General features: G+C 41.0%; 1 protein-coding gene across 4 annotated transcripts in view; it reads left to right on the forward strand.

Moving 5' to 3' along the window:
• Positions 1-13,219, forward strand: part of ctdp1 (CTD (carboxy-terminal domain, RNA polymerase II, polypeptide A) phosphatase, subunit 1) — a 71,110-nt gene that overhangs the window by 9,015 nt on the left and 48,876 nt on the right. For 3 of the 4 annotated variants that reach the window (XM_084563282.1, XM_084563284.1, XM_084563285.1), the window contains exons 8-11: positions 1,203-2,255; positions 4,493-4,634; positions 4,745-4,963; positions 7,075-7,228. In XM_084563282.1, the coding sequence (XP_084419408.1) occupies positions 1,203-2,255; positions 4,493-4,634; positions 4,745-4,963; positions 7,075-7,228 (1,568 nt within the window). The remainder of the gene's footprint in view (positions 1-1,202; positions 2,256-4,492; positions 4,635-4,744; positions 4,964-7,074; positions 7,229-13,219) is intronic. The other variant, XM_084563283.1, reaches the window with a different exon arrangement.

A 13,219-nucleotide genomic window follows, 5' to 3' on the forward strand; every position in this document is an offset into this window, starting at 1 on the left:
CTTGTTTTTATTCTGGACCAACAAGATCTAAATCATCAGGTGTAGGTAATGCTGAGTCGGTCATGTTTTGTTTGAAATTCAAATATGAATCAGCTTTTAGTGTAATGTCCTGTTTCAATTAAAAACTTACAGTATATAAAGTCAGTTGACTGACTCCAGTATTATGCATTGTACCCAAGCAGAACCTAAACTATTAGAAATCTGTGCTGTTCACAGTAAAGCTTGTGTTCAAATGAATTATAATGAATTACTTTTTTTGAGCTTGATGTGCAGTACACAATATAAGGTTAAACCTTTTTTGTATTTGGGAATGTCTTAAACAGAGTTGAAAAGTTTTGCCATCAGTTTAATTCCCTGTACTCTTATCCTGATAACTGCTGAACACTGGCCTGCTCTAGCGTGTCCTGTCTCCTCATTTTATGTCTCTCCCCTTTCTTGTCCATCCAGCCCAGTGGTTACAAGTGATGCATCACGCTTCTTTGAGCAAGCGAACTTGTTGTACGTTATCCAGTTTACAGGAAAACTTTCTTCTCTTATTTCTCAAGCTCTTATATCTCAAGTTTGACTGTCACAGTATCGGTGCGACAGTTTATTTAATTCTGTCTTGTTGACAAGCTCGACAATTTTATTTCACGCTCAAACGGAGTCACTTACACCGGAGTGACTCCGTGTGCTGAGGAAGAGCCTGCTCCGAGATGTGTTTTTCAACAGGGTCAAGCACAGTAGATCTTCCTGAGCTAAAATCATGGTTATGCCCTACGTGTTTATGAGTGTGACGCATTAGGAAGGTTTTTACTAAGAGGTTTATAATTACAGGGCTACAGACCAGAACCAGGCCCTAACTATCAGTGTAAATCAGGTTATGTGATTCCTAATAATGCATGTCATCTAAAGCAAATGGATACAATTTTAAGTGTAAAAAATCATCAAATACATTAAGATGTATATTTTTAAAAAATATACGGATGGTAGGTGGTAGAATTAAAGAGTTGTTTTATGAACCTCAACATCATACTAGATTTGATAGCATGGATATGTATGCTTCCAAAGGATTTAAATGGATTCAATTCAATAGGTTTTTTGTTCCAGATGTCACAATGGCATGCCTCGGAGTTTGTTAATCAGTATCTTGGTGTAGCCTTGCATCTTAATGCGTACGCACATGTTCTTGAATACTGCATAACTTCCATGTCTTGTTCCAGCAGGAGGCCCCTCAAATCAATCGGCAGAGAGCACAGAACAAGGAGGGGCGCCTGGTGCCGATGAGCAAAATAATGGTCTCAGGAAAAAGGCAAAGGACCACAGTGTTTCTGGAAAGGACGAGTCCGCAACACCTCAATCTACTCAGGGAGTACCAACAAATGAACGGACACACCCCACAGGGGTTGTAGAGGATGAATTAAGTCAGAGTAAAGGGTCAGGGACTGAGAGAGAATCTACGGTGGAGTCGAAAGAAACTCAGGAGGGTGACAAAGCAAGCATTAATGATGATGGTAACAGGACACAAGTGGCGCAGGAAGGTGCAAACTCATCAGCACCGAGCCATGAATCCAATAATCTAGACTTTGATCTTTCCAGTGACAGTGACAACGACTCTATTACAGATAAACCTCCTTCATCGGGCAGATCATCAGATAGTGAAGGCAGGTCTGGCCGGACAAAAGAGTCCGGACAGGAAGGGGTCACGCAGGAGACCGCTGACGGGGATGGAGCAAAGGAAGGGGACAGGAAAGGTCAGGGTGAAAGCGAAAACATCTCCGATGTAGCAGAATCTTCAGGAGTCCTGCCCCCCGATCCAGAGCTTGGAAATGGCTGCTCAGACAGGAGAGAGCCAGAAACCGAGTCCCAGAACAGTGAACAGTCTGGGGTCACCATGGGCGAGGAGCTCCTGGACCAGAGCATGGAGGACGAGGAGGAAGAGGAGGAAGAAGCCGATAACGACCAGGACGATCACTTAATCTACCTGGAGGAGGTGCTCGAAAGGATCCACGCGGACTACTACGCCCGTTACGAGAACTTCCTGAAGAAGGAGGCCTCAGAAATGCCGGATATTCGCAAGATTGTCCCAGAGCTGAAGGGCAAAACACTGGAGGGCACGACATTAGTTTTCAGCGGTCTGTACCCCACCAACTACCCCATGGAAAGGACCCGTGAGTACTACCATGCCAAAGCACTGGGTGCCAAGATTGGCAAGAATCTGGTTCTTAACTCTCAAGATCCTAATCGGACAACGCACCTCATCGCTGCACGAGCTGGTAAGTAGACATGTTGTTGAAATACATTTTATTTATTTGCTGGTTTGACAAAGATTGAATCTTCCACCTTGAGTTATTAATGTTAACTCTGACTTCAAAAAAAAGTGACGACTGAAAACACAATCAAATTCAGACTGTTTAAATGTCAGTGAATACATATCTTTTGATTTTGGGTTGGTTTCTTCAAATAATAATGTGAATGTGTGTGTGCTTGTGTGAGCGAATGGGTAGATGTGTCTGTGACTGTAAAGCGCTTTGAGTACCAATAGGTAGAAAAGCGCTATATAAAAGCAAGGCCATTTACCATTTCCTATAAGTTCCTTAATATGCCTACATCTCTGTAATAACACATACTCAAGTGGCAGAAACACAGTCTACAGCATCCTGATTTTACACAACCATGTGAATACTGGATACTGTGTTTGTGTGTGTTTTTTTTTTTCTGTGTTTCTGTGTTTTTTTTATTTATTTCTTTTGGTGAAGACCTTAAATCAAATGGCTGTATTTTTACTTGTAATACCCAGCCAACACAGTACTCTTATCCGTCGCACAGAAAATGCCAAAGCTGCTTTTACTCGCTTAAAAATAAAAAAAATAAAAAAAGCCAGTCTGTCTGAAGAGCACCAAAAGTGGATTAACACCTATCCCGCTATCCAGTTTGCCATCTGAAAACAAACACAGGAAGTGGCACTGTTGCCTTGGGAGCCGGCCCTGCTGAGTGCGGCGTTGGCAATCACTCTCCTCGTACATCAGCAGGAGAGAAAAATCAGAGATGGAATCAGGGCAATATGAGCAGCAGGTCATTTAGTCTGCAAATAACTGCTGAAATTGCGTGTTGTGTTGCCTGAGGAGCATATTTGGCAGACATCCATCACGTGTATCTGATTGTTTAATTATAGCTTTTAACAACCATCACTATTTAATTGCATAAGGTGCAGCTGTAAGTTGTGCATCTCCCCCACAGTTATCTTGATGTAGGAAGATTTGGCTTTGGGACAAATCACACATGGACGCTCAAAAGTGTTAATAGGATATGTCTGATTTCTTGCAGTCTAGCATGCATTCCGTTAATAGCTGGCTGTTGTGGCTCTCTGGGTCATGCTGTTTACACTCTTCCCTTCTGTTGTGGAGACTGGATGATAGTAGCAAAAAAACATGTGGAGCGAAAACCAAAGGGTCATTACACTTTCCAGAAGACATGATTCATATTTATTTAATTGTTTATTTTGCATCTGTCCAAAAATATACACAGAAAATAGCCACATGGAACACACTTAGGTATTTATATAGAGGTATTTATATAGATGTAGATATTTATATCCAACAATATTTGAGTCTGTAGCTTTTGTTCTGTAAAACTGAAGGAAAAGGGCATATTTTTAGTCATGCTTACAGTGATGTGCTCAATCTGGCAAGATGTTTTATTCCTTATCTGGTCCAGGATGGAGTATCTAAAAACAATATCAGTCGTCATAAAATCTGAGCCAATCATTAATGGCCCTCACAGGATAAATCCTGGCGACAAGCAAATTAGATTTCTCCGTTATTTTTGGTTCATATCCAAATGCATGCAAAACTGAAAGCATTCCTCGATTATACCAACTATAATGTTTATTGCTAGCTAACAAATGCTAGCGTGACCTTGTGATTTAATTGCACCTTTTTAGTGCAGTTAACAGGGAAACTCGCATGGCTTCTAGACGCTGTCTCTAGACTCGGGTTGGCGAGAAAGCTTGAAGCTTTACTTCAGGCTTTCTTACCACCACCTTTCTCACTGTAATCTAATTTTTCAGAAATATCCATTCCAATCTACAACCAAACCTGAACACCAGCTGAACAGCAAGTCTGTCCAAATGATGGTAGTCTGTATGCAAAGAAGAAAGAAGCATTTGATTTTTTAGTTATGCATTTTAAAAATAACCTTTGGTCAATAGCTCAAAGATTCAATTTAGTGTCTTTGTGTCAAATATCAGTAGTGTTATTCAAGCAGAATCACTTTGTTGACTTTACCAAACAAAGCATGGAAACGCATTTTGAAAAGAGCGTAATTCCCAAAGACAAATCTTCCTATTATCCTTCAAATAATGTTGAGCAGGTAGTTATTTTCTCCTTTCTCTTCCAGGAAAGAAGGTCAGACCATTGAACTGAATGATGGAGCAGATGCTTATATGTGCATTTGATAATAGCTTTTGATTGTAAGGTCAAAACGCCCATTCTCTTTCATTCCTTTCATCCAGGCACGGAGAAGGTTCGTCAGGCACAAGGCTGCAAGCACCTCTACGTTGTCAACCCAGACTGGCTGTGGAGCTGTCTGGAGCGCTGGGAAAGGGTGGAGGAGATGCTGTACCCGCTAAAAGAAGACTATTCCAAGACGCCACGGTAAGAGATCAGAGGTCTCATCATGAACCTAGCTGATAGAACCTGATAAAGTGTCAAGATTACGACGTTAATTCCATCCCTGTGGGCATTGTTTTCTTGTATATTTAAAGGTGCAACAGTCCAGCGGCGTTTCCTGACAATCAAGGCTCCCTACCGAAGCCTATTTTTCACCCATCCCCCATCCACCCCAGACCCTTACCTCCGGCTCCAGAGGTTCGGACCTACGACCCCGTGACGGGGAAGCTGATCCGCAGGGGGCCTCAGGTGTCACGGCGACCGCCCTACCTCCAGGCGTCTGGGTCTGATCCCAGAGAGCCATCTGGTCTCAGGTACTGCAGGAGGTGGATGATATAGCCTAATCATGCAACGAAAAAGACAAATGTGGGGGTTTTTTGTTGCATTTTTTAAAAATGAACACAAATCAAGGACTTCATGTCTTGTTGTTGTAGCTTGCCATTAATGCTACTAGCTGCCTCCGCTGCCATGTGGTAGAAATGATGGGAGTGCTACATCCAAATTGTCTTATAAATTGCAATTTTATTTTACGATTGTTTATAAACAGGTAACATATCTACAAATTAAATTGTGTCTTTTGATAGAATTAAAGGATCACATAGTTTATTCTCTATAATACTTATTCTTTAACAAACAAACCAAGAACAGTTAAATCCTACAGAGAGGAAGGTAAATCATTCTTGTCCCTCTTGTCAGAGCGCATCCCTCTTGTACAATTGCATGTATCTTTACTGCAGCTTATGTGTATATTTATGTTCTCTGTCACAACATGGCTCATAAGAAATAACAAATTATGAGTCACTTCATTATATGTCATCGATTTTGCAGCCTACTGTAATAACCCTGTAATAATGCCACTGGGGAATATTCGCATACAGATATGTTCTATTAACTGCAAAATGACCTGCACAGGACTTTGATTTTCCCACATCGGTCCGGAAGTTGGTGTGTTTGAAAAAGTCACTGTGGACTAGTCTGAAAGCCAACTGAAACTTCCACCGACAGCAGGGTTAAGACTTTTACGTAAATTCACTGAAAACAACAGCAAACTCATCAGCCTTCATCCCATCCTATTACTATCATTCATCATTTTAAATCGATAGTGGAAGTATCCCCGCACTGCTTTTCTCCAGAAATACTGACCCTTGAGGGTTGTGCCAAACAGTAGGAGGAATGCTATTGACATATTTGTTAAGTATCGACCACAAGGATCGCTCAGATAAGTCCTTAAATGCATGGGTTTGTCCTCTAAGCCTCATTTCCATCCATACCTTCCCTGTCAACTAAAACAGCTGCTAGTGTAATGATACTGTACTGCACGAATTACCCCCAATAGAGGTCTTAAGCTTCCTCAGTGATCAATTGAGGAGCAATAAAACCCTCCAACAAACCTTTTATTGGATGGATTGATGTCGTATGGGGATTGGGGATAGATTGTCAACTACAGAGTGTGCACTCTGCAGCTCCTAGACGAGCCTCCAACCTTGTGTTGTGCGTCTTTTTATCTGCGCGTTGGGTCTTAAACAAAAGCACTGTAGAATTCAGGTTGTTGTAAAGTCACATTTTTCCACATGTAGTCATTTGATTTTCCTCCTACAGTTTGACAAGGATGATGTGGCAGGTGCAAGAAAGGTTTCTCAGTTCCTCAGAGTCACCTCTGTGATCATTCATCTGCCACTCACGAATGCTAATGAAGGGTGTGTTCTTTGTATAGCTGAAGGTCACTTGAGTGCCACAAGAAGTCTGGGGGGGGGAGATTTTTAAATAAAGATATGAATATATTCCTGTACGCCTATAACTCTTACAAGCAACCTAAAACCTTATTAAACAGAAAATATCTGTGATGATACTGTCTAATTAATCATCTCAAGCTGAAAATTGGCCCACTTTATTCAAGGATTAGAGGCAATGTGAAGTTTTCAGGGAGTTACATAAACTTGGATGGAATCATCAAAGAAGATCTGCTCAATTAAGCACTGCCAAGAGGAAGTGTGGAAACATTTACATATACAGTACATTTACTGGGCCCTTGTTACGGAGAGAGAAAGCCTGTGCACTGAGGATTTGTCTGCAGCCTTAACCTCCATGCTTTGTAGTTGTGAGCTATATATGCTGATTATGTACAGTGTTTGCAAATGAATTCAGTTCTGTGGTAATTGCTGTAAGAAGAACACAAAGAATAATAATAATAAAAAAAAAAGAATAGTGTGACTGAAAACGTATTAATAAGTAGTTTCGGATAAAAGCTAATTCCTTGGTGGTTTGTGGTGTTAAAAGTGGCAAATGTCACACGTACGAATGAAAATCCTCAGCTTTCCGCTTCTGTCTGTTTAGCCATTTACACACCCAGCACATCTATTGATCTAAACTCCAGCTTGTTCCACATGTAGGGTTTTATGTTATTTTGTCTGTCACTTTACCACAGGGGAAGCGCACAGAGTCAGCAAGATGAGGCGGCGGGGTCCAGCCAGGACGACGAGCAGCCGGGGCCGTCTCGTCGGAAAAGACAGCCGAGCATGTCGGAAACGATGCCCCTGTACACGCTTTGCAAGGAGGATCTAGACAGCATGGACAGAGAGGTAAGGATTGTGGAGGCCGTTGCTACAATCTTGGAGCTTGGTGTAAAAGTGAGCAATCTTCAGAAAGGGTGCAGAAATCTGTCACGTTAGTAAGTCTTTCACATGCAGAGGCTTTCTAAGTCATTTGCTGTGTGTACTTTGGCGGAGACGGCGCAAAAAGAAAATGCAGCAAACAAGGTATTCCAGTAGAAATTTCCATTCCCTCTCAGCATGGAACAATTCCATCCACCTGCAATATTCGGCATTTGGGGCTCACGCTGTGCCAGTTCCCATAACAACAATAAACGTGGCTGATGTCAACGTAAATGACTTCATTTTCAGGAGACTTTCATCTTTATGATCTGAACTAACTGCGACCCCTTCCTCACCCTGATTTGCTACGCTACACTACACATTTAGGTCATTCTTATCCAAACACAATTCTGGTCCACTTCCGGTCTCATCTTCTATTTTGCTGTGTTTCCGGAGCTGATTCAACAATTTTTATGCTATGCTTTTATAGCTGGTGTTTTTTGAAACAATTTTAAGGCATGCTGGGTAGGTCAAATCGGATCTCCTTTCATTGTATGAATGAAATGCTACAGAATAGAGCAATATGGATAGACTAGTAGACAGCTTCTGGCAAATGTAAATCAGTGGAAAAATAGTATGAACCTTTAAAAGCAGTGAAAACATAAGAGCAAAAGATCCTTAAATGCCATATACTTCGGGCTTGCCATCTATTCTGTCGCTCAAATCCATATGCTAACAACTCTGACTGCTCTCTGGATTGAATATTTATTTTTTTGCCCTGAAAGGCAAGTGAAGTGATTGCTAATGTCTGAGAGCTCTGCACCTCCTGCTTGGATAATACTCTTTAATGGAGTCTGAATTCTGCTAATGCTTCAGCAGGGGAAAATGCGCGAAGCAGATCATTTAGATCTGCCAAGAGCCTCTCGGTAGGTAATTATTCTGAAGAAAGAGCTTTGTGGCTTGTTCACATGGGACATTGACATGTGACAGGCCATGTTTGAAGTGCAGTCACGTGTTGGTTAGTGGTGATTGCTGGCTTTTTCATGTAATAGGAATAATTCGCAGGATTGCTTCAGTCACCTCTCTGCTGCTTTATTTTTCTGCTAAAATGATAATGAAAGTAAGTGATCCAGTATTCAGTCATACAAAAAGACAAGGTGTGACTTACTAACCAACCCTCTAGCTTAACTAACCAATAATTTTGCATTACCTGTAGATGAAACGGCAACATGTGGTGTGAAAGGTGTTTCTCATGTTGACAAGATGACAGATGGTTATCATCTAACTCTGTAGTCTCAGTTCCTCAGGGCATTTTTAATATATTTTAAACATAGATGTTATGTTTCATAGTCAGAACGCAATGTTCTGAGGGCATTTTAGCATGTTTCAGGCTCTTTGTTTATGATTACAGCCCACAGCTTTACTGTTAAGTTTGACTCGCTCTGCTTTCATTTTCAACACGGTGGTATGAGTGTGTCATGCATAGTTTGGCAATGAAAACAGGTTGCTGTACAGGCATATTTTTCTTTACTCCATTGACACAAGATGTGTCAGTGGAAAAACAAAGAATATTAACACTTTCTATAATACTTTCTAATAATAAAAGAATAAAGATTGATGTTGTTTATGGCAGAGTTGCTTAGCTGCTTTTTCTCCTTAAAGCTTAAATACAGGGAGTAACCCCTGCAATGAAATTGGACTTTGTTAAGTCAAATAAAATTGAATGATCTGGATGTCGTTGAGATTGGTCATGCTTTAAACGACGAACCAGCTCTGATTACTCGCATGCAAAACACTCTGCCAGGTTATTAACTCAATTGAATTCCGAGGTTAAGTGACTTTGTAGCCGCAGGCAGCAACTCAGACTGAAAACTGCTGTGCCGTGGCTTTCTGGAAATAGACTTTCTTCTCCCTTTTTTCCTCCTACACTTGCATACTTAAAGAAAATGCAGAGATGCGTCATACTGTATATACCCTGGTAAAGCTAACAACTATTTAACACGTATCGTATTGTGTCATATGCATATATTCAGGCTTCCAAGCTTTATAACAATTTATGAGAATGCAGCTATACAGGTATATAGACAATAAAATTACACGGACACCATCCAAACTTTAATACCACCTGCCTAATATTGTTCAGGTTACCTTTGTGCCACCACGGTACAAGGCATGGACTTTACATGACCTCTGAAAGTGTCCTGTTGTATCACACACAAAGACATTAGCATCAAATACGTTTAGATCTTCAGCTGTGTGGTGAGATTTCTATAAAATGGACTCGATATCTGGGGAATTTGGGTTCCATGTTCAACACCTTGAACTTGTTGTTGTTGTGTTCCTCAAACCATTCCTGAACCATGCAGTGAGACGCGATGCATTATTCAGCTGAAAGACTGAATGCTGCCCGCAGGGAGTACCATTGCTGTCAAAGGCTGTATGTGGCCTGCAACAATAAAAAATATAGGTGTTGCATAACACCCACATTAATCCCCGAACCCAGGGTTTCCCAGCAGAACATTGCCCAGAGAGTCGCACTGCCTTCACCGGCTTATCTTCCTCCCATAGTACATTCTGCTGCCATATCTTCCTCGGGCAAATGGCACACATGCACCTGGCCATCCACATGCTGTAAAAAGAAAAAATATGATTCATCAGACGAGTAGGGGGCCATTCAGACTTGGTGACGACGTGTGTCTTGAGTGATCCGATTACAGGGCCACAGTGTCCTACCTTGGACAACTTTTGCTCGTTACTAACCACTGCATGGTGACAACGCCTCACAAGGTCCGCCTACTCAGTCTGACACTGTTTGGCCGTTGTCATGGTTCAGCAGATGCGTAATCTGGCCCATTTTTTCCTGCTTCGAACACATCAACCCCAAGAACTTGCTGCCTAAGATATCCCACCCCCTTACAGATGCCATTGTGAGGAGATAATCAATTTTTTTCACCCCATCGCTTTTAATGCTGCCTGTGGCTAATTGTATTTAAGGTCACAACATTAGAAATCTACCGATTTTGCAAAAAAATTAACGATGTCTGCTAGACTCTTTTATGCTTCCACTGTTTGGTGATTTTTGGAATCATTCAACAAATAGTTCCTTCAAACACCAGTTCAAGCTCTGCTTCAGTTAGTTTCTGTTTCCATGCTGCTCAAGCTTGTGATTCAGTTGCCGGCAAAAGAGGGTACCTCATTTCTCGCTGAACTGTCTGTAGCTAGCATCCTAAGTAAGCTTGGCCATTTGTTTCACATAACTCCAACAAAATAATAAAGTTCGTGTTGTTCTTTGGCCTTCTATGGAAGGCTAGGTTACTACCGGCATACTGAACCTAACTCTGAAGCTGTGGGGGAACAGTAGCTATTAGTTAAAAATGTATTTCTTCCTGATAAATAACATAAAAGTGTTCATGGTATTGGGACCAATAATGTTCCTCCTTTGGTGAAACCTTCTAAAGGAAAATTGCTCCTGATGCCGCTAAAATTGTCCATCATTTATCGCAGCCGTGACAAAAGCAGGACATTTGTTTGTTCCTGTTGGTCATGACGACGACTGCAGCGGGAATGGAAATTGTGTTTCTATTATTAATCTGCAAATGGTACATTATGTTAGTGTTATGGTCAGCTCTTTTGTATGATTGTGTCAGAGATGGGGTGGTTAGACTGAGAAGAAAGGCTTTCTCTTTAGAAGGTATTTTTAAAACCGTATTTTCATGATTTTCTATATGAGTGGAAACTAATATGTTCTGAACTTTCCAAATCATCCTTTTTCTTTTTATTGTTTGTCACATAAAAGCATTTATTATGGTAGTCTTGCATCCGAGTGTGGTTTTATGTATTCCCCATATATTATAAACTCTTATCTCTTCAGCTAGTGTAGGAATAAATGCACTTATCATGTTTCATTAGTTTTAGCTTCTAAGCATCGCTCTTTTACTTTTTTTATTGATCAGTATTGTTGTTCAGTAAAAAGTCGTCACAGCAGCATGTATGAAGTAAACTTTAAGTTATGGTCTCAATTAAAGACGGACGTCTTGCTGATGTGGCACAGTACTACTTGAAGATTGAGTTGGTTAATGAGGTGTTCAGTGCTCACACAGGGCAGTGTTCCCGAAACGCCATCTGCATTTATTGTGTAAATGTGACATTTTGAGAGCTTTAGCATAAAGCAGAGTGAAGTTCATCAGTGAACAGAGATGATTCGATAATGCATTTCCTCCATCTGGTTGTTTTTGTCATATAATAGTGCACTCAGCCTTCTGTCGGTGCAGGCAAAGCTCATCTATTTCATTTGAAAAGCTGAAAAACAAGGAGTAATATTTTCAAAATGAAAATGTCAGGCGTATTTTCAGGTACTCAACCAAAGACCCAAACTGTAGTTCTGACCAGATGCTCACCAGTCTAGTGAAACACAAAGTTTTACGTTTTTCAAATGTCATGCCAAGTCCATTTTCCAAACATGACCTGGCTAAATGCCGATGTGAAAAAGAGAAAAGAAATAAAATAATGGAATGAACCAAACCTGATCCCAAAGTTTACACAAAGAAAAAGGCTCTGAATTGGTTGGCACAGGTATGATATTTAGAATGATGTGTCGGTTCATACTTACACCAACATTCATTAACGCCGTAACTGGTAATTTAATTAATATAGTCACCAACAGAGGAGATCAGTTCTATATAATCCTATATAATAATGCAATTTAACAGATGGCCCAAGACTGATGAAATATTAGTAAACACATTATGGTACTTACCACTGTTCCTCATCTGCTGATGATGGCATCTGACATCAGTGAATAATATGTCCATGCTCATATTACACAGTATACCAAACACAACAAGATTAAACTGCTTCTAAAATGGATAGAACCTTCTACAACAGCATCCTCCTTCCTAATATTGTGTAGGTCTCCCTTGTGCCTCTAAAACAGTTGGTGCTCATCAGAGAATGGACATGGGCCTTCTGAGGGTGTCCTGTGGTTTCTGACAACAGAATGTTGTTAGTGGGGGCCTTTGGGTCCTATGGGTTGAGGGGAGGGGCCTCTGTGGATCATCCCACAGATACTTGATCAGTTTGGGATCTAGTGAATTTGGAGGCCAGGTCAACACCTTGTGCTGTTCTTCATGTTTTTGAGTCGTGCCTGTGTACAGGCTGAATCCTGCTGGGGATGACTGCTGCCATCAAGGAGTGTCATTGCTATGGGGTGGGGGTGCCTGGTCTGGTCTAAGTGGGAGCTACATGTCTAAGTAACATCCACATGAATGCCAGGTCCAAAAGTTTACCAGCAGAACATTGAATTGTCACGAGATGGTCAATGTTATTCACTTCTCTCCAAGCCTTGTTGGAGGTGTCTAACAAGGCTTAGAAGTTTCTATCAGGATTGGATATAAAATGATTTCTTCCTGCAAGTGCAACTAAATCCTTGTTGAAGATCTTTCGAACAGTAGAAATGTTAAAAAGTTGACTCACAAAAGGATCCTTTGTAGACGCACTGTATTTCAAATGTCATCCTCCTTGGGCTGCCTTAGCTAAAGGGCAGTCTGTGACATTCTTAAACACTCTAGATCTTCAGGGGCAGAGGGAAAGAACCAATCTTAATTGGCTGGAGCAAGGTACAGATCTGAGTCAGGTAGACAGCCTCACATTTAAATGTCACCAGTGGTTACATGATGGTATGTGTCAGTTTACCTGGAGCAACATGTGCAGAGTTGCCCAGCAAAGAATAACAGCAGCGTTACCAACTGGGTGACCTTTCTTTGAAATTGCTGTTCCCTTGTTGGCTGTGTGATGAGTGGGACTGACTGGATTCCATTTTTATCTGCTGTCTTCAGTAACAGTGTTTTGAATCACATGGATTGTTAGTCATGTTGTTGGATGTTATTGGTCAGGTTATTAGTCTTATCAGCACAAATTAGAGTGAATTCATAGTTAATTCACAAGAATTTCGACACAAGCCTAATTCTAAACTACGTTGTA

Source organism: Chelon labrosus, assembly GCF_963514085.1.
Source record: "Chelon labrosus genome assembly, chromosome: 16".
Taxonomy (NCBI): Eukaryota; Metazoa; Chordata; class Actinopteri; order Mugiliformes; family Mugilidae; genus Chelon; species Chelon labrosus.